The following is a 27,882-nucleotide window of genomic DNA, read 5'->3' as shown; positions in this document are numbered from 1 at the left end:
CACTCAGCCCCTGGTCCCACCCCAGACTCAGCAGCAGTCCCATTAGACTTGGGCCCCAATGCCCACCCCAGAGACAACTGCAATCTCTGTGGAGGCTGGGAGAATCTCCTGTTGCAAGGGTGCAGTACTGGGTACATGACACGCAGTGAAAGGCCTGGATTGGCTTCTTGATCCCAAGTTCCCACGCAGGGCAGGAGGGGTGTGATTTGCTCTCCCAGAGAGCCCAGGCATTCGAGCTCTCAGCACCTTCTAGGCCCTGCTCCAGAGAAGCCAGGCATCCGGGAAGGCTACTGTGGTGGGGCAGAGGGGGCAGGCCCAGGGGTGGGGGCGGGGCCTCCACTGTCCTGCGCCGTGTCCATCATCTGCTTGTAGTGGCGGCGGAAGAACCCAAACTGTTGGGGGCGGGGGGGAACAGAGGGAGCTACTGTTATTTCTTCATGTATAATGCCCACCCACCAGCTAAGCCCCACCCCTTGCCCCCAGCCGACCATGCCCCCTGGGGCTACCCACAGCTAGGAGAACACCCCTGCCCACCAAAGCCCTCCTCCAGACCCATTAGCCCTCACCCATCTTCCCCTGGAGCCACGTTCACAAGGAGGCCCCTCCATGATAGACTCCACCCTCACCCAAAGCCCCACCTCCTCTCTACTCCCATCCCCTAGTGAGACCCTGCCCCCTGCCCAAAAGCCCCCCTCTATAAAGCCCTGCCCCTTTCCCACTTGACTTTGCCCCAAATATAGCCCCACCCCTTTCCCCAACAAGCTACGCCCCTGGGAGCCCCCTTGGCATAGCCACGCCCCCTCCTCAAAGAGCCCCAAAAGGTGCCACCTCTCCCCCGTCCTAGCTCTGCCCCAGTCCCCAGGAAAACCCCGCCCCCTTGGCATAGCCCTGCCCCCTGTCCTCACCTTGTAGAGAGCGGCAGTTATGACAGCCAATAGGATTAGGCCCCCGATGGAGCTGCCCAGGATGACGGGCAGATAGTTGTAGGTGCCGATGCGCTCCAGCACTGTCTGCACCTAGGGGACCCAGGTATCGGGGTGGGGGAGTCAGGGACTCAGCCCCCCCCCCCCAAGAGCCCAAGTGTCTGGGCTCCCAGAATCCCCTGTTCCCACCTCCCCCCCACCCCAAAGAACTCAGGCATCTGGGCCTCCTACCTGCAACCGTGTCGCCCCTTGCTGGTGGAAGCGCCTTGGGTCTGCGCCCACCTCAGCCACGCTCGCCAGTGTCACCTTGTCCAGACCCATCTGTCAAATGTACGCGTAAGCCTAAGCCCCGCCCTGTGCTGCTTCTGGGGTGGGGCCTACACCTCTCATTTGCATGGGATCCCTGGGAGCCAGAACCTTCCCCCCCCCGGATGGGATGAGTCTGAGGTCCCAGGGCATGATAGGCTGGCATGTGTCAGGGGCTGTGGGCCATTGCGTGGCATGGGTTGGGGGTCAGGGGCTGTCATTGAGTGAAATGTGGGGGATGGGGGCCTGCATGGTGATTGGCTGGGCTGTGTCAGGGGTCATTGGCTGGGATAGGCCAGGAATCCTTCATTGTGATTGGCTGGGATGGGCTGGTGATTGGGAGTGGCTATGTCCTGGTCAAGGGTTGTGAGTGGATGAAGTGGGGCAGGGGTTGTGATTGGATGGGACAGGGCAGGCGATTGACTGCGATGTCTTGGGCTGGGATTGGCCGGGAGGTGTCCGTGGTAATTGGCCATGATTGGGTGGGATTGTGTCAAGGGTTGTGACTAGGGTCAGTGGTCATGATTGGCTGGGACAGGGGTAGCTTGGGGGACATGTTCTGGATACTGATTGGGTAGGGCTTGTCGGGGGCCAGGTGTAATGTATCTGGGGTCCTGCGTTGTGATTGGTTGGGATGCACCAGGAGGTCACCATTGGATGGGCTACACTGAGGACTGTGGTCATGATTGGCTGGCACATGTCAGGGGTCACTGGTCATTATTGGGTGAGCTTGTGTCAGGGCTCCTGTGCTGTGATTGGCTTGGATCTATCAGGGGTCTATCTATCCTGATAGGCTGGGATGCATCAAGGGTGGTGATTGACTGGGATGCTCCAGGAATCCTGGCTCACAATGGCAGGGATGCATCAGGGCTTCTGTGCTGTGATTGGCTGGGATCTATCAGGAGCCTTGAGCCTTGATTGGCCAAGAGATCTCAAGGCTCATGTGAATCCGGGGCTAGTAAAACAAAGACTGGATCTGTGCCCACCTCTGGGGTGGGGCACCTGGGAACCCAAGAATCCAGGCCCCTGGGGAGGGGAGGGGGCAGGGCCAAGGAAGGGGGCGGGGTGACATACCTGGGAGAACCAACCAAAGGTCACGTTGCCGGTCAGGACGAACTCCAGGGGCTGCTCCATGTGCAGGGCTGGGACCTCACACCGCACCCGCCGGCAGGTGGCCACAGCACAGCTCTGGGGCATCATGGGACAGCGTGAGTGGGGGGGAGCCTGGACATCTGGGTTCTCTGGCAGGGGAAGGGGGCTTGGGGTGGGAGCAGGGAGGGCTGGGAACCTGGATAGCTGGGTTCTCAAGGACAGGGCCTGCAGTGGCCAACACTCACCAGCAGGGGGCTCTTCTTCATCTCCTCTCTCACCTCCTTGGTCCCAGGCATCCCAGACAGGTCAGAGCAGTTGATTGGCTGGGAGTGGAAGAGGGGAAGGGGTGGCACAGGTTTGGTCCTCCAGCTCCCCTGGTGCCTCATTCCCTTGGGCCATTCCCCTTCAGCTCCACCCCAGAGCTGGCCACATCCTGGCTGCACCCAGTGGGTGTGGAGGAGGCTGGGGTCTGTCTCTGCCAGAGGCCCTGATCTGGGCTGGATCCTGGCCCAGGACAAGGGGTGGGGAAGGAGTGGGCGGTACCTGGGAGGGGACGACCTCAGCGACCCACAGGGGGGCCCCGTTCAAGGCAACGGGGTACTCGAAGGTCACCCACACAGGGGGGCTGCGGTGGCGGAGGTTCTGGACCTGGTGGGGGAGAAGAGGGAGGATACGGGAGGGGGAACCCAGGTGTCTGGGTGCCTTGTTCCCCCTGCTATCACCCCCAGCCACCACCCCCTTCCTAGGGAACCCAGGCTCCCAGTTCTCTCCCCCAGCTTTGTCTCCCCTTGCAAAGAACCCAGGCAACTGGGCTGCCACCTCGCAGCTCCCACCCACCTCCCAGAGAACCCAGGTGTCCCAGCTCCCAGCCTCCCAGGTCTCACCGCCAGCCCCCTTGTCCCAGAGAACCTGGGTGTCTGGACTTGCACACCCCAGGTCTCACCACAACTCCACATTGTCTCAGAGAACCCAGATGTCCAGGTTCCCAGCATGCTCTCACCTCCCAACCTCCCTCCCAAAGAACCCAGGCATCCAGGACTCACCTGGTACCTGTGAGTCACCACCCTGCTGGCCCCCTCCTCATTGCTGGAGATATTCACATACTTGGTTGAAGTCTCACTACTGGGGGTCAGAAAAACATGAATGGGGGGAAAGAGATGGGGGAGAGGCTGGAGGTGTCCAGCAGGGGGTAACATGGGTAGGGACCGACCAGGGGGCAATACTGTGGTGGGGGGGAAGGTGCGTGTTATACACAAGAAATTATGGTAGGTCCCTTTTGCCTTATGGGGCACCCAGTGGTCTAGCTGGGGGTGCCATTGGGAAGGGGTTCATATTATATATGACAAATTATGGTAGTTTCCTTCTGCCTTGCATGGGGTACTAGGGGGAGAGGATTGGGTCCAGTGAGGAAGGGTCCCAAGATGGAGCACCCTGTGGGGGTGGGGAAAAGTATATGTTATATGCAAAAAAATAAGGTAATTTCCCCTATTGCATTGTAGGAAGCACTAGTGGGCAGGGAAAGGACCCAGCAGGGGCCTCTGTGTGGGGAGGTGTAAGTTATACCTAAGAAAATACATTAATTCCCACTTGTCTTGCAGAGGGCACTAGGGGAGGGTGCCATGGGGCAGGGGCCAAGCAGGAAGCATCATGCAGGGTGGGAAAGGCTTGTGCTATACATGAGGAAATAAGGTTGTTCCCACTGGCCTTGCAGAGGGCATTAGGGTGGTCTCAGCAGGGGGTGCCATGTGGGGGAAAAGGTGTGTGTCATATATGAGTACATTTGGTAGCTCCCTCTGGCCTTGCAGAGGGCACCAGGGGGCAGGCCCAGTGAGTGTAAATGGTGCCTGTTATACATGAGAAAATATGGCAGCTCTCCCTGGCCTTCTGGGGCACACTAGGTGGCAGTGGGTGGGCCCAGCAGGGGTACTGTGTGGCTTGAGAGGTGCATATTATATATGACCAAATACAGTAGGTCTCTGGCCCCACAGGAGGCACTAGCAGTGGGTGTGAAGGGTGCATATTATACGTGAGGAAATATGGTAAGTTCCTCTGGTCCTGCAGGGGGCACTAGGGAGCAGGGAGTGGGCCCAGCAGGAGTAACAGGTGTGTGTTCTACACAAGGAAATACGGTAGCTCCCTGTGTCCCTGCAGGGGGCACTAGGGGGGCAGCAGATGAGTCCAGAATGGGGTGGGACCTGGAGCCCTCCACAAGGCGGGGCCCTGGGGCCAGGGGGCGGGGCTCTCCTCCTCCCTGTCCCCCCCATCCCTTGGCCCCACCTACCCAGTGACGATGATGTGGATGGCGTACTTGACGGGCAGCTCCATGCTCTGGCTCTTGCCCTCGCTCCTGGGGCCACGGTTGTCACTGGAGGCCGAGGGGGTGAGGTTAGGGGTGGGGCCTGCCATGCTAGGCCCCACCTCCTGGAGAGCGATCCCTCCCAATGCCCCCTGGGGCTCTTACCCACCTGTGAGTGGAGGCTGAGATCCGCAGGTGGTCGCCCAGTTCAGCCGTGGCAGGCACATCCAAGGTGGTGGTGAAGATGACCTGGGAGGGAGCAACAGGGTGAGCCACACAGAGCGTAGAGCTTGGGGGGAGGGAGTGGAGCTAAGCCTGGGGAGGGAGAGGCGGGGCTTACCTGGGCACCAGCACGGAAGATAGGTGGGCCCACGAGGCAGGTGCTGTTCCGTTGTGGTTCCGCCTGGCCACCCAGCAGCGAGCTGCAGCGCACAGCCACACCCCCCCTGCTGGCCTGGGGGTGGGGCTTGGGGTGAGGGTGTGGGGCCAGGGGCAGCCCCCCTATCCCCCCTCCCAACTCCCCTGTTGGCTGGGGAGGGGGAGAGGGAGGGACTCAAGGCAGCTCTGCCCCCCCCCTGCCTCCCCAGAGGGTGGGGCTTGGGGTGAGGGGGTGGGGCCAGAGCTAGCCCCACTCCCTACCCCGCCCCCTGCTTTGCAGTGCTCCTGGCTGGCCAGAAGGGAGCTCCCATGTTTTCCTGCGTAGACACGCACTCCCTGCTCCACCTCTCCCTCTAGCCGCAGCCAAGGGCACTGCTGTATTTCCCTGCATACAACATGCACCTTTTCCGCCCTGCTGGCCCTGCCCCTCCCCCTGCCCAGTGGGCACTACCATATTTGTAGACATAGAAGACACACATGCATACTGCCTCCTGCTGGGCCCCTGCCGCTCTCCACAGGGCAGAAGGGAATTACCATACTCTCCTGTATATAACACTCACTGTCCTCCCGCCAGGTGCCCCATGCCCTGTGCCCCAGCCCAGCCCCCTGGCACTCCCTGCTGCCCCCCACATGGTACCTGGAGCACCTGGACCTTGCGGTAGGACAGCACCGCTGGGTGGAGGAGTTGCAGGGTGGCACCGTAAGAGTCTTCCCCGAGGTTGTGGACCCGGATCATGATCTGGAGGTCTTGGGTGTCACCCACCACCAGGGTGTCCAGGCTGTGGGGGGGAAGGGGAGGGGTTGTGAGCTTCCCCTACCAGCAGTGCCCGGGGAGGTGGGTTGTGAGCTTTCCTCAGCAGTGTCCTAAGGGGAGTTGTGAGCTTCCCCCACCAACAGTGTCCTGCAGGGGTTGTGAGCTTGCTGTGGGGCGGGGGGAAGGTTGTGTGCATCCCTTGGCTGTGCCCTAGGGGGGTTGTGAGCTTTCTCCATGCCCCTGGGGAGGGGTGATCTTCCACCAACAGTGCCCTAGGGGGGATTGTGAGCTTCCCTCAGCAGTACCCTGGAGGAACTGTCAGCTTCCCTCAACAGTGCCCTAAGGAGGTTTGTGAGCTTCCCACAGCAGTGCCCCCCTGCAGGCCAGGACCCCAGCCACCATGGGCTGGGGCCAATCCAGGGTCAGGGGGCTTCTGGGAATGGGAATGGACTCACCCCGAGAAATTGAAGGCGATTTGCAGGTCGTCCATGCAGATGTTGTCACTGCCACAGTTCTTGTCGAATGGGAGCTGGAGGGACCAATAAGGGAGAGGGAGGGACCATGGGGTGGGGGTGGAGCCAAGGGGGTTGGGGAGGAGCTGTCAGCTACTACTTGTAGCAACCTGCCCTCCAGTTACCCACCCCCCACAACTGCCCTGTCACTGTTGCTGCCTGTAACCACCCCAGCCCCCGCTCCCTGATGTCAGTCACAGCTGGCGCCCCAGAAACACAGCAACAAACTGAGTGCTAAGACCCGGGCCCACGTTATTGGCATCACTGTGTGTACCAACACCATTTCCCTGCCAACTGCTGGGATGAGACAGTCAGCCAAACAGCCACTGCCTGAAGGCTACCCCAGGCAGCCATGTGGTCAACCTTGCCGCCTGTAGCAGCACCCTCTGTGTCAACTGCCAGGATCCAACACCCATCTGCTCAACAACAGCCAGACTGGCATAGCCTGACTTAACACTGCTGCCATCGCTGGCTCCAGGTCCAGCAGCGTCCACCTTCCAATGTCAACCACAGGGGTCAGATGTCAAGACACACAGCCACAGCTGGTGCCAATGCTGTCTGCATCACCTCCTGTAGCAACACTGGCCCCCAACTGCAATATAACACCCATACCTGAAACAACAGCTTGATCACTACAACCAGAGCCAATGCTATAGTCATCACCACCTGTATAAACGCCATCCAATGGAGACCTGAACAAAGCAACAGTCCAAGGGCTGTGCTGTCACCGTCACCACCGGGAGCAACATTGGTCCTCACCCTCCCCTGCCAACACCGTGACCAGCCTTCCCGGACAGGCAGCAACAACCTGACCTGTACAATGCCATTAGCGTTGTCACCTGTAGCAACACCGTGCTCCTCCTTCCAATGGCAGCCACTACAACTGAATGCCCATATGCACAGCAACAACCTAACTGCTACAATGAGTGACAATGCCATCAGCATTGCTGCCTGTAGCAGCACTGTGCTCCACCTTCCAATGGCAGCTGCTACAACTGAATATCTGTATGCATAGCAACAGCCTGAGCGCTACCCCTGGTGCCACTGCTGTCACCAGCACTGCCTGTAGTGACACTGAGAACCATACACATGTGAACCACTAGGACTGGACCCCTAAATGTATAGCAACAGTGCGACCACTAAAAATGGAACCAACGCTGTCACCTTCACCGCCTGTTGCAACACCATGCCCCAGCTTCAAATAGCAGCCACTACAACCAAACGTTTGTGCTCACAGCCAATGCCATCATCATTGCCTCCTGTAGCAACACTGTAACATCCACACAATGTCAACCACCAGGACTAGCGTCTTTGACAGAGCAACAATCCATCTGTTACAACCAGCACCAATGCTGTCAGCATCGCTCCCTGTGGCAACACTGTGCCTGACCCTCCAGTGTCAGCCACTACAACCAAACACCTGTATGCGCAGCCATCGCTGTCGCAGGCAATAGCAACTCTATGTCAACCAGTGTTCCCTCTAAGCTATGAGGTGTGCATGACTGCGCACTTGCATGGCTGTGCACGCCGTACAGCTTAGAGGGAATGCCGATGTCAACCTCCAGGACTGGACACCTCAACACACAGCAACAGCCAGACTGCTACCACTGGTGCCAAAGCCCTCAGTATTGCCGCCTGTAGCAACACTGTGCCAACCACGCGTCAGCCACCAGGATGAGCCACCTTGACACACAGGAACAGCCTGTCCGCTACACCCAGTGCAAGTGCCCTCAATGTTGCCTCTTGTACAACACCGTGACAACCACACAATGTCAACCCCACTGGACACCTAGACACACAGCAACAGCTTGGTCTGTACCACCAATGCCAATGCCCTCAGTGTCACCACCTGTAGCAACTTTGTGTCAACTAGACAATGGCAATCACCAGGACTGGATCCCTAGACACACAGCCTGTCTGCTGCAACCAGCCCCACAGCCCTCAATGTCGTTGCTTGTAGCAGCACCATGACAACTGCACAGTCAGCCACAACAGGGAACCTAAACACACATCCACAGCCCGTCTGCTACAACTGGAGCCAGGGCCCTCAATGTCACCACCTAAAGCAACACTGTGAGAACCACACAACATCAGCTGCAGTGGGAAGCCAAGAAACACAGTGACAGCCTGGCCACTACAACAGGTGCCAATGCCATTGGCATCTGTTGTGACACCAACCCCCTTCCCCAACATCTCACCGAGGCTACAACTGTCGTCTCTGTGTCCTCAGCCAGGATGGGGGTGAGGCCGCCACCGGGGATGGGGATCCCAGTCAGGTTGTAGCTCAGTCGCAGGTTGATGGGTGTCAGGGTGTCTTCAGGGCAGACCTGAGGGTGGGTACAGGTGTGAGGGTACCACAGGCCAAGGCTGAGGGAGGCAAAAGGGAAGGGGAAGGGGCACTCACAGGCAGCCGGACGCGGTACTCCTGGCACTTGGTATGGAGACTGACAGGCAGTGTCAGGGGCTGGGCAGGCAGGGGAGGATTGAAGGCAGCACGGACCCGTATCCGCCCGGGGTCCAGTGCCAGCTCATAGTAGAAGGTGCCCGAGATGGAACCACCTGTAGGGATGGGAGGGGGGTAAGAGCACAGCCCTCAGACCCCCAGGCACAGAGTGACCCCCACTGCCTGCCTGAGGGGTGTGTTGTACTGGGTCAGGGCCTGGTGGGGCACCCCAGAGCTAGCTGCATTGGGGGCAACAGAATTGTGGCTGGGGAGGGGGCACTGGTTGGCTTGTGCGTGTCCTGGACGCCTGGCTTTTGAATGTGTGGGTGTGGGTGGTAAGGCTGGAGCCTGAGGGTGTGGCCTCTCCCCTGGTGGGCAGGACCTATCCTGGGAGTGGAGCTGACCCTGGAAGCGCTGGCCAAGGCTCAGGCGGAGGCTGAAGCAGATGCGGGCGGTGGCAGCCTCGGTGTCCAGCTGCTCCCGGCCCTGGCAGTCGAAGGCAGTCACTGGGATTGTGGTCGGGGCGAAGGTCACGGTCACGGCCGCTTGCAGCACGGGGCGTGACCTGCAGGGCCAGAGCCTGGTCAGCCACACAGGCGGGGAACCCAGGCATCCTGGACACATGCACCCACACGCATCCCTGGGGGACCCAGGCATCCAGGCTCACCGCAGCAGCAGCACCTGCCCGCGGGCACCCACGGCGATGTCCTTCAGGCCGTCACCTGTCAGGTCTGTGCCCCCGCTCAGCGTCAGGCCAAGCGCCCACGGTGCCCCGGACACCTGTGTCCCCGTGATGCGCTGGGGGTGGGAACAACTGTCAGGGGGGGGACAGGGACGGCGGGGGCAGGGAGGAAGAAGGTGGGGATATGCCTGGAAGGGCTGGGACTACAACTACATGGGAGGGGCCAATGGCTGTAGGGGCGGGATGAGAGATGGGGCGGGACTTAAAGCTCCAGGGCTGGGGCTAGAGGTTAGGGGTGGAGCCAAGGAGAAGTGGATGGTGCTAGAGGAGCAGGGGGAGCCCTAGGAGCGGTGAGGGGGTGGGACTAGTGGCTATAGGGTCAGGGCTGGAGGGGTGGGTTTGAGACAGAGGGCTGGGCCAGGGGGCAGGGTTTAGGGCATGGGGGCGGGGCTACAGAAGCAGGGATGGGGCTAGGGAGAAGGTAAGGGCTAGGGGTGTAGGGGGAGGGGTCTGAGGCATAAGGCCCAGACCAGGTTGTGGGGGGGCGGGACCAGGGCAGCAGAGGGAAGTGCAGGGGGAGCCAGGGAAGAAGAGGGCGCTGCCGGAGTAACAGGGGGTGGGGCTAGGACAGTGCAGGCAGGGCTAGGACAGCGGGGACGGGGCCTACCTGGCTGTGGCGCTCGCGCAGGCGGCGCTGCTGCCCACGGAAGATGTAGAGGGCCCCACGGGCACCGTCCTCCAGGGGGGCCCCCACGGCTAGGTCGGCATGGCCATCACCGTCCACGTCCCCCAGCACCGCCAGGCTGGCCCCGAAGCGCCCCAGGGGCTGGCCCCCCTGCCCCCGCAGCACCCCGTCGCACCGCAGCGGCGCCCCCTGTGAGGGAGCACAATACTGTAACTCCCTGCCTACCATGCGTGCCAGCTGCCCGCCAACCCCATGTGGGGCAGGGAAGGCACTACCGTGTTGTACTGGTACATGCGCACATGCCCCCTGGGGGCCCCGGCAGGCCAGAACAGGACCTAACATATCATCTGGCATATAATGTGTGCCTCCCCTGCCAGCCACTCTGCAACACCCCCTATGGGGCAGGTGGGGGAGCTACTGTACTGTATCAGGTATATGCGCACCTGCCCCTGCCCTCTGGGGACCCCTACAGGCCAGAAAGGGAGCTACCATATTATCTGGTGTATAACGCACACCTCCTCCCCCCCACCTGCCTGGTAGCACCCCCAATAGGGCCTGGGTGGAGTTACTGTGTTTGATCAGGTATGTATGCACCGTCCCCTGCCCCATGGGGCACACATGCCCCTAACTTGCAGGGCCAGAAGGGGACGACCATATTTCCTCACAGATATGCACCCCTCCCCACTCCCAGAGCACCTTGCTGAGCTCCTGCCTCACCCCCTACCTGCTGCAGGGCACAGAAGGGGGTTACTGTATTTTCTGGCATACAACATGCCCCCTTTTCCACCCACCAACCCAATCCCTACCCCATCCCTGGGTCGTACCTGTGCTGGGAGGGGGCAGACAAAGACACGGCCCCCGCTTCCCTCCCCATAGTACATGGGGGCTCCAACGAGGATGAGGTCGGTGTTGCCATCTCCATCCACATCCATGGTGCTGAGGGAGCCCCCGAAGTATGAGCCAATCTGGGGGGCAGAGAAGACCCCGTAACCCTGCTTCAGGCCTGGCCCCCACCCTGTGTAGTCACCTCTGCAGCTCCCAGTCTCACCATCTGGCATCACAAGGAGATTGTGCAAGAGGTTGACCCCTGCCCCACACACACACACACACACACACACACCTCTTACCCATGTGCTTTTGGACACGTGTCTGTACAGATCAACATGCCTGCCCATACACACTTATACAACGCTCGTGTGCCATTGCACGCTACATACATACATATTTGCTCACAAATGCAAGTGCTCATACACATGTGCATGCACACATTCTGCTCACACACGTCTGAACATGTGCGCACACACAGTTGCATGCACCCATGCACATGCATTACACACATGAACATATCTGCTCATGCTGGCACACAATGCACACATGGACATGAGACATAGAACCCAGGTGTCTGGGACATACACACAAAGCACCCAGGCATCTGGGACACACACACATACACGCACATGCCCCTACCTGATCCCCAATCTTCTCTGCCTCGGCCCTCCAGGCCTCACTCCGGGGGTCCCAGTAGAACAGCACCACCTTTCCCACATGCTGGTACCGTGGTGCCCCCACCACATAGCCCCGGCGCTTCCCGGAGGTCACCCGCTGGACCGCATAGCCTGGGGGGGGGGAAGGGGCAGAGATGTCACCAGCCAGCCTCCCCCAGTTCAGCTGCTGGAGCCACAGAGGATACTGGGAAGGGATCTAAAAGGAAGCTCACCCAGCTCCTAAGTCACAATGGATGGATGGATGGATGTGGTTTGGGGATGGATGGATGGACGGACGGATGGATGGGTTTGGGGATGGATGGATGGATGGATGGGTTTAGGGAAGGATGGATGGAAGGAAGGGTTTTGGGGATGGATGGATGGATGGATGGATGGAAGGGGTTTGAGGATGGATGGATGGATGAATGGGTTTGGGGAAGGACAGATGGAAGGAAGGGGTTTGGGGATGGATGGATGGATGAGTTTCCCTAACACAGGAGCCCGGCTCTGGAGAGCTCCACCTGGGCGGTCCTTACCGAGGTAGGCATCTTTCATATCCCCGCTGGTTGTGGACACGTTGATGAAGGCTGCTTCCCCGATGCCCCCGTAGAGGAAGAACCCCCCAGACCAGTCATAGGCGCCAACTGCCCCCAGTATAGGCCCATCCTAGATCAGTAGAGACCATTAACTCATGCCCTACTGTGCCCCTCCTCCCTGCCCTGACCCACCCCCTGTTGAGTCCCCTGACCAATAGGAGATGAGGTTACTCACAGGAGAGAGCAGGGCACTGAAACCCTCTTGGGACATCTCCAGCTGGAAGGAGCTGCCCCTCTGGGACTGGGTGCCTGGAGAAACAGATGGGGGCCCACATCAGGCCTGGGTTGAGGGCCCCTGCTCTGACCCGAACCCTGAGCCATCCAGGGCCCCTTCCCTCTACAGAGCCCACTGGGTTGTGGGGGGTGGGGGGGTGACTGCACCTTTGGGTGCCTGGCGCTTTAAGGGCTGGAGGCAGGCAGCCAGCACATGCTGGACTAGGGCGGCCACTTTAGGACCCAGCACACACAGGCTGGGGCAGCAGTCTGCTGCCATCCATTGCAGGAGTAACATCAGCCAGCTGAGCTAGTGCTCAGGAACATCTTGGAGGGAAGGGCAGGAGCTGTGGGGATGGTTGGAGGTTTCTGGTCCTGGGCACAACCTGAAACTGCACCCTGCCGGGGAAGGGTGGCCTGGTGGGCCTCCTTGTGGTGAGACCAGGTACCACCCCGGTGAGAGGCAGGTAGGGGCACCTTAACCCCAGCCCCCACTCTCCAGTGGGTATGTATAAATTCGGGAGAGAGAAGGGCCAGGCACGCTGGGACAGGCACCTGAGCCCCGCAAGGGTGTGAGAGCCTGGAGGCCCCAAAGCGGGGCGGTGGTGATATGGGGGTCTGCTCAGACTAGGGTGCAATGAGAGGCACCTGAAGGACTGAGGACATGTGGTGCAGAGTAGGGCTGCTGAGGGTGGCCTGAAGGGCTGCACCAGGCATGTACCAAGTAGAGCTGCAAGGGCCGTTGGAAAGGCAGTACAGGGGCCGACCCCACCAGTTAGAACTGGAGCAAGTGGGAGGGGCAGAATCAGCCCAGTGTTCGGGCCAAGGTGACACCACGTCGAGTAGGGGAGCACGAGTGAACTGAAGGTGCTGCGTGTGCTGTGCCGGAGAGTTAGGCAAGCCCGATGGCCAAAAGATCACTCAAGGGAGCAGGGCAGGTTGTATGTGGCCCAGTGAGGGGCCGTGTGGAAGAGGCCCCTGTGAGGGGGTGGAGCGTGTGTAAGTGTGGAAGAGGCCCAACGATGGACTGACTTTGGCCTGGCCTGAAGCCGGGAAGCAATAATAATATTCTGGATGCCATCTGCGAGGCATGGGCCAGCGAAGGGGTGGTACAAGCCGTGGATAGCACCCTCTGGCATCGGGGTAGTGAATGAGCGCCTCCCGCTTAATATATTATGCTAACATTCAAGTTGTGGCAGGAGAGTCAAGGCAGACTGGCCTGGGTAGGTGGGGTGGGCTATCATGAGATCTAGCCCCAGGAAGGCCCCCGGTCACAGGGGGCATGAAGGAGGTGATAAGTAGAGGGTAGGAGGGTGTAGGGAAAGGAGGAATAGGTGGGCGGATGGATGGACAGACAGTAATCAGTAGGTGAATGGATGAACAGATGGACAGAAGGGCAGAGAGATGATGGATGGATGGATAGGTTTGTTCATTGGATGCATGCATGGATGGAAGGATGGAAGGAGCCATCAGGTGACTGGTAGTACATCTCAAGTCTCTGCAGTCCCATCTCCCTTCCCCACCCCCAACCTCATTTCCCAAGGTCCTCCTTACTCCCTGCCCTGTCTCCCCTTCCCCTTCCCCTTCCCCTTCCCCCCCCCCCCCCCCGTACCTTCAATGGCAAAGATCTTCTCCTGCAGCTGGCTCTGGAGGCCCTGCAGGGCATCAAAATTGTTGACTTGGAAGACATGCTCCGTATCTGGGTCCGAGGCAATTTCGTTCAACTCCTTCTGGGCTCCTGGGCTTGAGAAGGCCTCACCAACCTGCCCCAGGGAGGGGAAGGCAACTGGGTGAGCCAGACAGGAAGGAAGGAAGAAAGGCAGGGGTTGAACAGGGGAGGTGAAGGATGCAATATTCATGAGCATGTGCCTGCATATGGGGGAGGTAGGATGGGATAGAAAGATGGATGGGTGAACAGGTGGGTGGAGGGTGTAGCGGTGGATGGAATGGATGGACAGACCAATGGATGGACAGGTTCTTTGGTGAAGGAATGGATGGATGGATGGATGGATGGCTTTGTACATTGGATGGATGGACAAAAGGACTAGAGAAGGATGGATATATGCATAGACAGTAGGAACAGGAAGTCCCAGCCAGGTGCCCGTCTCACCCCGATGGCGTAGCGCACGATCCCTTCTCTCTCTGCCTCAGGGATGACGTCCCTGTACCTCAATCTCTCTGTCTTCTCCCCATCTGTGATCACGATGAGAACCTTGGTGGCACTGGCCCGGGCCCCTCTCCATGGCACAAACACATTCTGCCTGCAGGATAGGTGGATGGATGGATGGATGGATAGACAGTGGCAGGGGAGGTGGGAGTCACTTCTGGACTTAGGTGGGGGCCAAAGGGCTTGGGGGCAGTACCTACACCACTTTGCGGATGGCGCTGGCTGTATAGGTCCCCCCTTGGAGCTGCATGACGTCCCACACCAGGGTCTCCACGTTTGATGTCCTCTTGAAGGTGTTGAAGTCAAAATGGACCCGGAAGCTGGAGGAGAACTGGACCAGGGCAAACTGGAGCAAAGGAGGGTGGGGGGCAAGGCCTGAGACCCGCTGTGGTGCCCTCACCCCCACCCTGAGCCCAGCTGTCTGTCCCACAGTCACCCGTAGCATCCAGAGGGTGCCAGTCACCTGGGTATCGGTGCTCTCAAAACGGTCGATGACCTCAATGATGAACCTCTTCATCCTGTTAAAGTCAATGTCGATGACACTGCCCGAGCCATCGATGAGGAAGACGATGTCCGTCTGGCGTTTGGGGCATTCTGGGAAGGGGCGAAGGACGGTAAGGACAAAGCCCAGTTACCCTCTGGGGGCCTGTTGCTAACCCGTGATAGGCATGGAGTGGACACGGAACATGGCCTTAACCTGGGAGAAGTCTTACCTTGACTAGTGGGACCGTGGGGGGAGCGATGTCAGATCACCTCCATCCATCCCCTGCCTGAGGCCACTCTGCCCCCCTCCCCTAGTGACCAGCTCTTAACTCACGTGTCGACCCTTTATTCCCCAGGAAACGTCCCTGCCCCGGCCCTGCCGCACCTCAGAGGCTCCTCCCCATCCCTGCCTTGGCCCCGCCCCCTCACCGGGCAGGGTCTCTGGGAAGCGCTGGGTCGGGCGCAGGTTCCGGTCCAGCAGGAAGCAGTAGCCGCGCACATACATGTTCTCGCCACACGCCTGCCGCACCGTGGGGCCGCACACCTGGGGCGCGAGACAGGGGAGGGGTGGCACCGGTGGCCAGCTCGTCATGGTGGCCTCCCCCGGTTACCGTGATGATGGTGTGAGGCAACCTTCCCCTGATGCCTTCAAGGTTACCATTGCCATGGAGAAGACCCATCACCCTCCCCACAATTTCAGGATGCAGAGGTTGCCATGACGACACCCATTCCCTACACCTCTATCCTGGCTATGGGGACGGAACAGTTACCATGGGAACAACCCTCCCCGCCACCCCTCCATCCTTCACTCATAGCATGTTGCCCTGGTGACAATACCCAGTCACCTGACAACCACACACTTGTCCTGTCACCCCCGTCCATGAGGTCGCCTGCTTCCAGTGACCATGCCAACAGCGCTCCTATCACCTGTCCATAGCCTGTTCTGACAGTGACATCACTTGATTACCCTGGCAACTACCCCCCCAGTCACCCCTGTAGCCAGTTCCCACAGTGACATCACCACGACCCCCAAAGCATGTTGCATTGGTGACATCACCCATTTCCCTCTATGTTTTATATGACATCACCACTGAATCACACCCACCCACCCTGGCAACAGCCACGTTGCCATGGTGACCTCCCCTGGCTTCCCCACTCAGGGAAGAATCTCTCATTATTGCCAGGGGGCGTGTGAGCTCATCACCGCCCTCATGGGTCATTGGGCAGCTACAGTCACCTACCCATCAAGGGACCTGGCAGCCCTCTCCTCCCCTCCCCTCCCCTTCGACACCCGTCACTGCACACCCGCTGTTCCTCTTGCAACGCTTGTGGTTTTCCTAGTTAGGGTGACACAGCAGAATGGTCACCCGCTGTGTCAGGGCTGGGTGGGGGCTGGGATCCCGGACTGCTGGGGTCTCTGGGAGGCGAGTGGGGGCTCACGGGTGCTGGTACCCACCAGGACCTGGGAGTCGGTGGCTGCCAGAGACAGCCCGAGAGACATGTCCACAGCGTCAGCGGGCCCTGGAAGAGGACGGAGACCATGGGTGAGACAACCCCCTCCCCACACTCCCAGCCCCCTCTGAGCGGGGAGAGGACCCAGGCAGCCGGGTCCCGGCCCCCCAGCTCCCACCCCCCAGAGACCCCAGGCGTCCGGGCCCTACGCGGGATGCGGATCTGCTGGCACGTCTGGGCCCGTGGGTCACACTTGTAGACTCGGCCGGTGTCATTTATGCCCCCTCGCTGGAGTGGGGCCCCCACAAACAGCCTGCAGGGGGAGAGCAGGGGGGTCGGGGGGGTGGACCCCAAGCCCACAGCCCCCGTTCCCTCCCTCAAACAACCCAGGTGTCCGGGCTCCCAGCCCCCTGCTCTCAGCCCCCAGCCCCCCTCCCCTCCCAGGAACCGCAGGCGTCCGGGCCATCGACCCCACTCTTACCCCCCAGCCTGTGCGCTCATTGCCAGGCTCTGCCCGAACCCAACAGCTGCCTCCTGGAAGGAGATGGGTCTATCCACGTCCACGTTGAACCCGTGGCAGGACGCCAGTGCTGCAGGGGTCAAACAGAGAACCTAGAGCCAGAGAACCCAGGCATCCGGGGGTCCCAGCCCCGCTGCTCCCCTGTTCCCCTCCCAGACACCCCTTAGACCTACTGGAGCTAGTCCTCTACCAGTCCCCCTACTCTCCGCCCCCACCAGGTGTCCAGGTTCCCAACCCCTTGCTCTCACCCCCAGGCCCCACTCCCCTCCCAGAGAACCCAGGCATCTGGGGTCCCAGGCTCCCCTGCTCTCCCCCACCAGCCCACCCGCTCCCAGAGAGCCCTTAGAGCTAGTGGAGCTCATCCTCTACCAGTACCCCTGCTTTCAGTCCCCAGCCCAGCTCCACTCCCAGAGGACCCAGGCATTGGTCCCACCTGCACCCAGGTAGAGAAGCAGAGCCAGTGGGTCCATGACTGAGGTTACCAGTGCTTGGCACTTGGACGTGCCCAAATCTCTGTCTGCAGAAGGGGAAGTGAGAGCGGTAGGGAGGGGCCGAAGTGGGTGGGGGGGGTGTGGAGGGTATGAGGAGAAGAGAAGGGCTGGGTGGGAGAGAGAGACAGAAACCTTGCAGGGAGCTGCACAAGGAACAAGGGACCTGAGCGTCCAGGAGTGCACACGCACCCACACATACACATGCACACATGTATACATTCACACACACATACACACACAGATCCCAAGTGTCTGGGCTACACACACACACACAAAATCCTGGTGTCCAGGACACACGCACACACACAAGGAGCCCAGGCATCCAGGGTACATGCATAGACATGCTCACACACAAATCCCAGGCATCCAGGGTATACACACATACACAGAGACACACAAAATCCTGGTGTCCACAATGCACACACAGACCCCAGGTGTCTGGGACACACACGTGTGTGTGCTGGGCACACATCCAGCCTGGGCACTGGGGCAAGGGAAGGACAAGCGGCTTCTTCCCCTGCCGGCTTCCCCTCCAGCCTGGGGCTTCCTCTTTCCTAAGTTCTGGGTTGTGGGAGGATGTGTGTGTGTGTGTGAGTGTGTGTGTGTGTGTGTGTGTGTGTGTGGACAGACACACAGAGACAGATCCCATGTGTCCGGGGCCTACACACACACACACACACACACACACACAGACACCCCCCCCACCTCCATCACTGTCACAAGGACTCCTTATCTGTGACTCAGCTACTTCCCTAATTCCCAACCCTGCCCACAGCCCTGGGGGTGGAGGGCAGTGAGGGCAGGGCACATAGCAGGGCCTGTTCTATCCACCCACCCCAGACTCAGCTGCATCATAACACCCAGCCCCCAATGCCCACCCCCAAGCTGGTCACAGCTCTGTTACTCCCGGCCCCTGGCACTCACCCCAGACCTGGCCACAGCTCTGTGACACCCGACCCCCGGCACTGAGATGCAGCTGGCTCTGGGGTGGGGCTGTGGCAGCTGGGTATAGCAATGCCCTGTCTGGCCCCAGGCCAACTACCTTTCCCAGCCCAGGCCTCTGGCAGCAGGTGGGGCTGGGCTCCTCCTGAAGATGGATGCTGCAGCCTTGGGGCTTCCCGGGGGTCAGGGATAGGTCAGAGCCCCTGCCATGGTTGTGGTCTCCCCCAGCCAGTAGGAAAGCCACCTTGGTGGTCATGGGATTTCCACTGCCACAAAACTTATCTGGGAAAACACACCAGCGGTGGAAACCGAGCAAGTGGCACTGTTCCAAGGAAGCTCCAGGGGTGGCAACTTGCCCGGCAAGGGGCCAGACAGACCACGTGGCTGGGGAAACATTGGGGGTGGGAGACTCATTCCTAAGTGGGCACCTTAAAGAGCTCCAGGGAAGGGGGCACATGCTCCCAGGGCCTTAAGGATTGGCCCAGGAGAGCCTGGGAAGCTTAATGGGAGTACGGGATGTGGTGTGGAGGAAACAAGGAGCTGCTGGAGCAGGATGAGGGCTCTGCTGCAACCGAGACCCAGCTGGCAGCACCTTACCTAGACTGCCCCGGGCCAAGGAGGGGCCTGGACTACCCTGGCCAAAGGAGGGGCCTAGATGACCCCAGGGTAAAGAAGGGCCTGAATGACCCTGGGCAAAGGGGAGGAGGAGGAGGGACTCAGGCCAGAGAGGAACCGAGACCCAGAGACTTGCACTTGGTGCCAGCAGGAAAACAGGACTCGTTACTGGGGTGGGAAGGGGTGGGGTGTAGGGTAGGTGGAGCCCTGTGGAGGACCGACCTCATCCGCACGGGAGACCATCCAGACTCCGAAAGAACAACTTGGCACCAAAGACGGGGGAGGGAAGATGAGGTAGGGGTCCCAGTGATTCCAATGGGATGAAGAGTAGTGGGTAGGCCTACCTGCTCATGGACACACACACACACACACACCCCCCCCCCACAGGGAACTGTACCAGCTGAGAAGCACATATGGAGCCACACAGGACACACACACACAGCATGGGGAGTCATATCACCTGACACGGACACACGGACCCATGAGTGACTGGTGCCCCCTGAATGTGGGGGGCACCCGCAGAAGCCACTGATGACGGCAGCCCTGTCAGGGGGGCACCAGCCCTACCGACAGCATCAGTGTCAGCCATCGCGGGAGCACCGGCCCCATCAAGTGGGGCATGTGCACCCCCTACCATTCGCTTATGCACGGACCCACATCACACACACACACACACACAGAGCATGGAGGGAGCCATACCACCTGACATGCACACACACACACCCCAATACGCAACACATGTGGTTGTGGTGTGCGTTTATTGCGTGTGCACGGACACACTCAAGCCAGGCTGCGCCCAGAGCTGCACCAATAGGATCAGCCCACCAAAGGGGTACGTGTGTCAGGAGTGGAGCCATGTGGCAATGTCATTTCCTGCTCTGTAGTGGGTGTGGCTCCAGTGTGGTGATGTAACTTCCTAGGTGGGACGGGATTATGAGGCCTACAGGAACAAGATGTGCTTCCTGGGGGGGGGCAAGTAGTTGGGCGTGGAGGAGACATGTAGAGCAACATGGTGATATCACTTTGTGGTACATGATTGGGTGTGGTCTTCAGAGCGTGGTGATGTCACTTCCTGCCAAATGGAACCATGGCCACAAGGATGATTATGATGCCTGCAGCACTCTGGTGACATCACTTCCCGTGGGGGTGGAACCGTGGCCCATGGAAAATCCACACATGAATGTGGCAACATCACTTCCTGCCAGGTGCAGCCGCTGTCCAAGGGGAGATGATTGTAACACCTACATCAGTATGGTGATGTCACTTCCTGTGAGGGAGAGCTGTGGTCCAAGGCGGTTGTGGCAGCACTTCTATCACTTGATCACATCACTTCCCGTGGAGTGGAGCCTCGGCCCACAGAGAACACCTACATCAGTGTGTTGACATCACTTCCTCCAAGTTGGAGTCATGATCCAACAGGGAACATCTATATTAAATGACATCACTTCCTGCCAGTGGGAAGCCCAGCCCCAGCAGAACTTCTATCTCCATGTGGTGACATCACTTCCTCCATCTGATGACCTCATTGGGCGACATCTCTTCCTGCCACAACCTCACTTCCTGCAATGGGAGATAGGGGCTCCTTCCACCTCCTCACTGGACCATGTCTCCTCCTGCCATGACCTCACTTCCTCCCACAGGATCAGGCATAGGGGTTACTTCCACCAATACAGAGCTGAGTGACATCTCTTCCTCAAACAACCTCACTTCCTCCCACAGGGTTGGGGACAGGGGTTACTTCCGCCAACGTGAAACTGGGCCATACCTCTTCCTTGAACAACCTCACTTCCTCCCACGGAGTCAGGGATAGAGTCCACTTCCACCAACACGGGACTGCGCCATGTTTCTTCATCTAATGACCTCACTTCCTCCCACAGGGTTGAGAATAAAATCTACTGACTGGGCGACATTTCTTCCTTGAACAACCTCACTTCCTGCACCTGGGGCTGGGCGGGGGGTGGGGGAAATCAGGGCTTTCAGGGCGGGCCAGGTGGAGGCCGAGGGACCTAGGAGGAGGCCTGCCCCTTGGCCACGCAGATCTCCAGGGGTTGGCTGTTCTTGCCCTTGTCGTGCCAGCAGACATCGAAGAAGGGGTACAGCGGGCCGGGGAAGCGCTCGCGGAAGGCGAAGAGCTGTGCCAGGTTGTCTGGGTCGGTGGCGTCGTAGAAGCAGAGGACGCCCTCTTGGAAGCTCAGGTAGATGCCTACACGCCGAGGCCGGGCCTCCGGGTTCAAGGCCCGGGGCTCCTTGTGCTCCACATGGGCCTCGTAGTGCTTCCCCTCACGGCACCCCAGGAGCCAGAGCCCGTGAGAGGGCAGGGCCTGGAGGCGCCCCTTGCGTCCGGCCTCGGCAGCCATGACGCCCAGCCCCCAGCGGGGCTTGTCCCCCACGGCCACCTCCCAGTAGTGCTCGCCGTCCAGCCAGCTCTGGCGGGTCAGCACGGCGTTGGCCTTGTCGAAGCGTCCGGGGTCGTCCGGGGAGGCGCCTGCCTGCTTCTGGTCCAGGCACTCCACCCGGTGCCCGTCTCTGGACACCGCCAGGTGGGGGTGGGCCGTGGCGGGGTCGAAGGTCAGCTCCTCCAAGGCTGGGAGAGAAAGCGGGGAGAGGGGAAAGGTCAAGAAGGCCACCTGGGGGGTCACCAGGTCTCTCCCCTCATTGACGCAAGTGGTTGGGGCACCAGACCCGGACGCCTGGGTTCTGTGTGCAAGGGGTTGGAGCATCAGACCCTCATGCCTGGGTGCTTTGCCTAAGGGGTTGGAGCACTAGACCTGGGTGCCTGGGTTCTTCCTTGACCGCTGGGGGCAGTGACAGGCCCGGATGCTTGGGCTCTTCCCCCCAGCTTCCTCAGCTGAGGGGCAAGGCTCTGCCAGGCCAGGCCACCTGGATTCCCAGAGTCCCTCTGCACCCTCAGTGGCCCCTCACCTGGCATCAGGGCCCGAAACATCTTTCTCCAGACCTGGAACTTGAAGTCATCGGTGATGATAGGCAGCTGGATGTCCATACGGGCGGCGGGGGGAGCCTCGCTCAGGATCTTCTGCAGCCTGTGGGGCGGGGGCAGTGGGAAGGGTAGGGCCTGGCCCAGCTTAGCCCCCACCCTCCAGGGGGGCAGGGGAGCCCACCTCTGGGCTGCCATGCCCCCTGCCAGCACCCCCAGGCCTGGGCAGGGTCGGGGCACTCTAAGGTGGGGGTGGAGGTCTCACCTGCTGGCTACCAGACAGTATTTCTGGGAGGGAGAGAGAGGAGGGAGACAGGTTAGAGCGTGTCGCACCCAGGGCCCCTTCCCCAGAGCAGGCACACTCTCCTCCCACTCGCTCCCTGGGAACAGAAACCAGGTGGCCAGAGTGCAGGGTGCAGTGGAGAAGGGTGGGTGGATGGATGGGTGGGGACAGTAGTTGTAGATTGACAGATTCATTGGATGGATGGATGTATTGATTCACGAGATGGATAGAGTGATAGACGGATAAAGGAGTTGGATGGATGGATGGATGGATGGATGGATGGACGGACGGACCGGGGCATCTATGGGGGTCAGTGACTGGAGGGATGGAGGGATGGACGGACAGAGAGAGGGGGCAGGTGACTGGATGGATGGAGAGTGTCTACAGGGAGATGGTGGGATGGCTAGGTAGACAGAGGAAGGTCAGGGGAAGGGTGGCCGGGGCCATGGGGCGGGTAGGGAGGGCGGGCGCTGGGGGCCCCTCACCCGCAGGAACTCGGTCTGGGTCTCGTGGTGCACGTCGCCCAGCACGGCCTCCATCTCGCGCAGCTGGTCCAGGTAGCGGCTCAGGGTGTTGCGTTCGGCCTGCAGGGCCCCGGCCGCCTGCGCCGCCACGGCCCCCGCCTGCGCCCCCAGCGCCGCCTCCAGTGCCCCCAGGAACCCGCGCAGCCGGCCCAGCTCCGTCCCCACCTGTGCCCGGAACTGCCCCACCACCTCCTGCGGGGAGCGAAGAGGGTCAGGGCCAGGACTGCCCCCAGAACCCCCCACCCAATGACCCCCCACATCCCCCACCATCCCATAGCCCCTTATGACCTCATAACCCCCCACAGCCCCCATATGCCCCCCACCACCTGCCCCACTATCCCCACCACCCCAGGACCCCCATGGCCCACAAAACCCCCCATGACCCCATCACTTCCACAGCCGCCATATACCCCCATCACCCTCCCTAAAGCCCCCACCACCCCCAAACACCCATGGCCCCCCAAATAGCCCCATGACCCTATAACTCCTCACAACCTTCATACGCCCCCATCACCCTGCAAAGCCCTCCATGACCCCATAACCCCGACACACCCCACACCACACCCCATAACCCCACCAACCCCACATCCCCCATGACCCCCCAGAACCTCAATATGCCCCCACCAACCCCACATCCCCCATGACCCCAGAGCCTCCATAACCCCTCACATCCCCCCACAGCCCCCCACCCCCCACACACCCCACTCATGGCCTAGCAGCCCCCTGCACCCCCAAAATCATCCCCCCAGCACCCACAACCCATCCCAAAATTTCCCATGGCCTCACTGCTCCCACACACCTCCAAATCCCTCCCATGCCCTGTGACCCCCCCATATAAAAGATCCCCTGCAACCCCCAGTTTCCCCTGTAGAACCCCAAATGCCCCCCAGCCTCCCACATGAACCCTCCATGGCCTGACAGCCCCAGGATACCCCCAAAATCCTCCCACGGCCCGAGATACCCCCCATAGTCCCCCATAGCCCCCAAATGCCCCCACATGACCCGCCATAGCCCCACAGCTCCCCCGCACTCTCCATGAATCCCCCCGACAGCTCCCGAATCCTGCTGACCTGAGTCCCAGGACCGTCCCAGGGCCCCCACAACCCCAAAGGCTCCTATGACCTCCGACACGCACTTATAGCCCCACACCCCACACAACACAAAACCCAGGTGTCCGGCACGGACACACACACGTACCCCACAAGTGTCCAGACCACTACCCCCCCAGGTGTCCAGGACACACACATACACACACACACAAATATGCACAAAACCCAGGTGTCTGGAGCACACACACACGCTCTCACACTCACCTTCACTTCGGCCAGCTGCCGGTCCAGTTGGGCGATGGCCTTCTCCTTGCTTGCCTGGGCCTCCTGCAGCACTGCCTGTTGCTGGGGCAGCTCTTTCTGCCCCGGGGGGTGGGGAGGGGGGCAACAGTGAGTTGGGGCACATAGCCCCCTGCCATCCCTCCCTGGGAACCCAAATCATGCCCGAATTGGGGAAAAGCCCCCCACTCCCCTGGGCGGGCACCCACGATGCGACCAGCTCTGGGTCGGAGCAGCTGGGAACGGCTGCATTGAACAGGGGCACGACTCACTACCCTGAGATGGGCCCATGGCGGGGCGGGTCCGCGGGACAGGGGGCAGGCTCCTACCCCGCCATCCCCCCACCCACACCTGACTCAAGGGGGATTCTCCTGCCCTGAGATGCGACCAGCTCTAGGGTGAAACAGTTTGGAAACAGCCACTTAGAACAACAACAGACAAGCCTAACGCCAGGACAGAGAGGCCTGTTCTGCAGACCCTAGCCCCCTCCCAACCTCCTGAGCTGACTTGGGGGATTTTCTGGCTCCAAGATGCGACCAGCTCTGGGGTGGAACAACTGAGAAATGGCCACATAGAACAACCCAGGGGCCCAATACTGGGATAAAGGGACCTGAGGGGCTTGTTCTCAGACCCCAGCCCCATCCCCACCCCTGAAGCCAACTCAGGGGATTCTCCAGCTCTGCGATGCGACCAGCTCCGGGGTGGAACAAATACACATAACACACCCCAATGCTCGGGGGAGGGCCGTACCTTCATCCGGTCGTGGGCCTCGGCCGCCGTGAGCACGCGGTGGCCCTGGTGGCGGCCCAGGGAGGCACAGAGGCCGCAGATAACCTGGCGGTCCTGCTCGCAGTAGACGCTGAGGGGGTCCATGTGCTCCTCGCAGTGGTCGTGGGGCACCTGGCGGAAACACTCGACCAGGTGCTCCAGGGGCTGGTTGAGGCCCAGCTGGTCGGGCCGGGTTGGGGCCCCGCAGGTGGGGCAGGCCAGGTCCCCAGGGGAGTCCCCGCGGGGGACCGCAGCCAGGCAGGCCCGGCAGAAGCTGTGGCCGCACTCAGCCGTGACCGGGGAGGAGAAGAGGCGGTGGCAGAGGGGGCAGGTGAGGTCCTCCTGCATCCCCCGGAGCAGGCGCTGCTTGGAGTTCGACATGGCTGGGGGGGCGGGAGAGGCGGGGGCTGAGTGGCTTGTTGCCCCTCTGCTCCCCCCATCACCAGAGGACCCAGGCGCCCGGGCTCCCAGCACCCCCCGCCCCCACTCTCACCATACTCCATGCAGGGGAGCCTGGGAGCCCGGACGCCTGGGTTCTCTGGGGCCCGAGATGCAGCCAGCTCTGGGGTGGAGCAGCTGACAGGAACAGGGCATGGGGACAACCCAGATCGGGCCTGAATCGGGGTCCCCTTTCCCGGCAGCTCCCTCCCCCCCCCACAGTCCATGTCACATGTGCAGCCGTGACATATGACATATGGCCGGGAATGCCAACGCTGCCCGGCATGTCCCCAGGCCTGGCTGACCTGGCTATAAATAGGCACGAAACAGGAGCCACAGGCTTCCACATGCCCCACCCCCCCAGGGAACTCAGGCATCTGGGCTCCTAAACTCCCTGCTCCCACCCCCCAGTCCAGAGAACCAGGCATCCGGGCTCCCAAACCCCCTGCTCCCACCCCACCAGGTAACCCAGACGGCCAGGCTCCCAAACCCCTGCTCCCACCCCGCCATCCCAGGGAACCCAGGCGTTTGGGGCAAGGTACCAGGCTGGGACCCAGGAGAAGGGCAGGGGTTGTAACCCCACTGCTCAGGGGTGGCATCTCCTGCGCCTCAGTTTCCCTCTCTCTAATGAGGGCATTCATTAGGGTTTGTTAGTGGGGGGAGGACCCCAAGACCCCCCCCTCCCCCCCAAGAGCAGACAGGACCAAGGAACCCCTCAGACCACAGAAGGTCATGAGGAACAGATGGACGGACCATCCCCACTCCCAGCCTCCCCTCATCCAATGGGGCCGTTAGCACGATTGATGAGGTCATGGTTAATAGCTCGTGATTAATAGCGACACGTTCCTGGGGATGGATAGATGGGGGAGTCGGCATGGGTGGAGAGGGTGTGTGGACAGAGAGATGGAGGAGGAGTTGGTGGGATGGAGGGACGGATGGGTGGATGGATGGATGGATGGATGGGTGCCTGGAATGATGGCTGGATAGATGGAGGGAGGGAGAGAGGGATAGAGTAGATGTGGATAAATAGGTAGATGGATTGAACGATGAATCAATCAGCTATATGGGGTGGAGGGACGGATGGAGAAGACCATGGATAGATGGATGGGCAGATGGCTAGATGGATGACTACAAATGGACGGATGGATGGAGACATCCATGGAGGGAAGGTTGGATGGATGGAGGTTGGGTTGGGATGGACGGATGGATGGACAATACTTCATTATTAGGGATGGAGGGAGGGATGGGTGGACAATGACTCGTCCTCATCTGTGGAGGGATGGATGGATGGATGGTTGGGGGACAGAGGGAGGGATGGAGGTTGGGTTGGTTGCTTGGATGGATGGGTAGATAGACAATGACTCGTCATTATGGATGGACAGATAGACGGATGGAGGGATGGACAGAGGGGTGGAGGGATGGGCAGTGACTCATGATGCGGCCAGAGGGATGGACTGGACGGAGGGATGGACACACGGGGGAGGGGCAGCTGGGCAGTGACTTGTGATTATTCATGAGCGCCGGTGCCATGCCAATAGCTCCTGGCCCCGCCCCCAGCACTGCAGGGCCTGGCCCCTGGCCAGCTGCAATGGGCCTGCCCCATGCCCCCCATGCTGGTCTCTATAGGGCTACCCTCTGTTCCCCCAGTCCGTCCCTATAGGCTGTATATGTCCCTGGAGTCCCCTTGAGCTACCCCATACCCCCCCCCACTGGTCCCTATAGGCTGCATATAGCCCCCAAATCCCCTTCATCTCCCCATTCCCCCCTGCACCAGTCCCTATAGGAATAAGGACACTGCACCCCAAGCCCTCCCCCAGTGGTCCCTATAGAGGTCCTCTTGATGTACCCCATCCCCCCCGCTCTGGTCCCTATAGACTGTAGGGTCCCCTTTATGTCCTCCAGACACCAGTCCCTACAGGTATACCCCCATGCCCCACTCCACTGGTCCTTACAGGCTATATCGCTCTGCGGTCCCCTTGAGCTACCCCATACTCTCACACTGGTCCCTATAGACTGTAGGGCATCCCTTATCTCCTCCATGCCCCACTACACTTGTCCTTATAGACAAAGAGGTACCCCACACTCCCTCATGGATCCCTATAGGCTGTAAATGGCCTCGGGGACACTCCAGACCCATCTCTATAGGCTGTATATGGCTCCGGGGATACCCCAGACCCCCCCATACTGGTTCCAATAGGCTGTATATGGCCACAGGAACACCCCATACCCCCCATACCAGTCCCTATAAACTCTATTTGGCCCAGGGGCACCCCATACCCCCTTGTACCAGTCTTTATAGGCTGTATATAGTCCCAGGGTCACCCCATGCTCCCCCACTGGTCCCTACAGGGTCTATATGGCCCAGGGAGCCGTGGGTACTCACCGGCAGTCTTTGGGGGCGGCTGGAGGGTGCTGGAGCTGGAGACTGAGAGGTGGCGGCTGCTCCAGCCCCTATATAGCCCTGGCACCGGTCCCAGGGAACCCAGGCATCTGGCCAGGTTGCGGAGAGGCAGCGGGGCGGGAGGAGGGCACCTGGCAGCGGGGCTCTCCCGGACGCCTGGGTCCCTTGTCC

General features: G+C 60.5%; 2 protein-coding genes and 1 long non-coding RNA gene across 4 annotated transcripts; 1 reads left to right on the top strand and 2 right to left on the bottom strand.

Moving 5' to 3' along the window:
• Window positions 1-91: 91 nt before the first annotated feature.
• Window positions 92-17,548, bottom strand: LOC102569053 (integrin alpha-M). Of its 2 annotated transcripts, none has more exons than XM_019484137.2 (30): window positions 17,420-17,548; window positions 16,948-17,056; window positions 16,676-16,779; window positions 16,471-16,535; window positions 15,444-15,558; window positions 14,995-15,125; window positions 14,732-14,877; window positions 14,475-14,625; window positions 13,977-14,127; window positions 12,327-12,400; window positions 12,092-12,221; window positions 11,539-11,687; window positions 10,896-11,036; window positions 10,054-10,260; window positions 9,372-9,502; window positions 9,109-9,269; window positions 8,666-8,820; window positions 8,460-8,588; window positions 6,205-6,278; window positions 5,633-5,774; window positions 4,958-5,071; window positions 4,787-4,866; window positions 4,603-4,686; window positions 3,365-3,440; window positions 2,865-2,969; window positions 2,567-2,644; window positions 2,304-2,417; window positions 1,155-1,244; window positions 906-1,016; window positions 92-392 (listed from the first exon to the last, which is right to left on the bottom strand). In XM_019484137.2, the coding sequence occupies exons 1-30, from the start codon at window positions 17,454-17,456 to the stop codon at window positions 288-290; spliced, it is 3,459 nt and encodes a 1,152-aa protein (XP_019339682.2). In that variant the 5' UTR covers window positions 17,457-17,548; the 3' UTR covers window positions 92-287. The 2 variants fall into 2 exon arrangements, with proteins under 2 accessions (XP_019339682.2, XP_014453376.2); XM_014597890.3 differs by having other exon boundaries at window positions 3,365-3,443; window positions 17,420-17,547.
• On the top strand, window positions 16,470-20,943 carry LOC109282366 (uncharacterized). The gene is made up of 2 exons (XR_002089337.1): window positions 16,470-16,558; window positions 20,088-20,943. It is a non-coding gene; the product is annotated as an uncharacterized LOC109282366 (long non-coding RNA).
• TRIM72 (tripartite motif containing 72) lies at window positions 20,925-27,882 on the bottom strand. The gene is made up of 7 exons (XM_019484139.2): window positions 27,694-27,882; window positions 24,855-25,255; window positions 24,090-24,185; window positions 22,738-22,968; window positions 22,235-22,257; window positions 21,957-22,075; window positions 20,925-21,618 (listed from the first exon to the last, which is right to left on the bottom strand). Exons 2-7 carry the CDS (start codon window positions 25,251-25,253, stop codon window positions 21,041-21,043), a joined length of 1,446 nt encoding a protein of 481 aa, XP_019339684.1. The 5' UTR covers window positions 25,254-25,255; window positions 27,694-27,882; the 3' UTR covers window positions 20,925-21,040.

Source organism: Alligator mississippiensis, chromosome 7 (assembly GCF_030867095.1).
Source record: "Alligator mississippiensis isolate rAllMis1 chromosome 7, rAllMis1, whole genome shotgun sequence".
Lineage (NCBI taxonomy): Eukaryota > Metazoa > Chordata > Crocodylia > Alligatoridae > Alligator > Alligator mississippiensis.
This window is presented reverse-complemented; position numbering and strand designations above follow the sequence as displayed.

Coding starts and splice junctions, on each gene's coding strand:
- LOC102569053 (XM_014597890.3), bottom strand. CDS start 17,456: ATGGACCCACTGGCTCTGCTTCTCTACCTGGGTGCAG. Junction 16,536..16,675: donor CCAGCAGATCCGCATCCCGC/GTAGGGCCCGGA, acceptor GTCCTCTTCCAG/GGCCCGCTGACGCTGTGGAC. Junction 11,688..12,091: donor TATGAAAGATGCCTACCTCG/GTAAGGACCGCC, acceptor CCCCCCCCCCAG/GCTATGCGGTCCAGCGGGTG.
- TRIM72 (XM_019484139.2), bottom strand. CDS start 25,253: ATGTCGAACTCCAAGCAGCGCCTGCTCCGGGGGATGCAGGAGGACCTC. Junction 22,258..22,737: donor CCCAGACCGAGTTCCTGCGG/GTGAGGGGCCCC, acceptor TCTCCCTCCCAG/AAATACTGTCTGGTAGCCAG. Junction 22,076..22,234: donor TACTGTCTGGTAGCCAGCAG/GTGAGACCTCCA, acceptor CCCGCCCCACAG/GCTGCAGAAGATCCTGAGCG.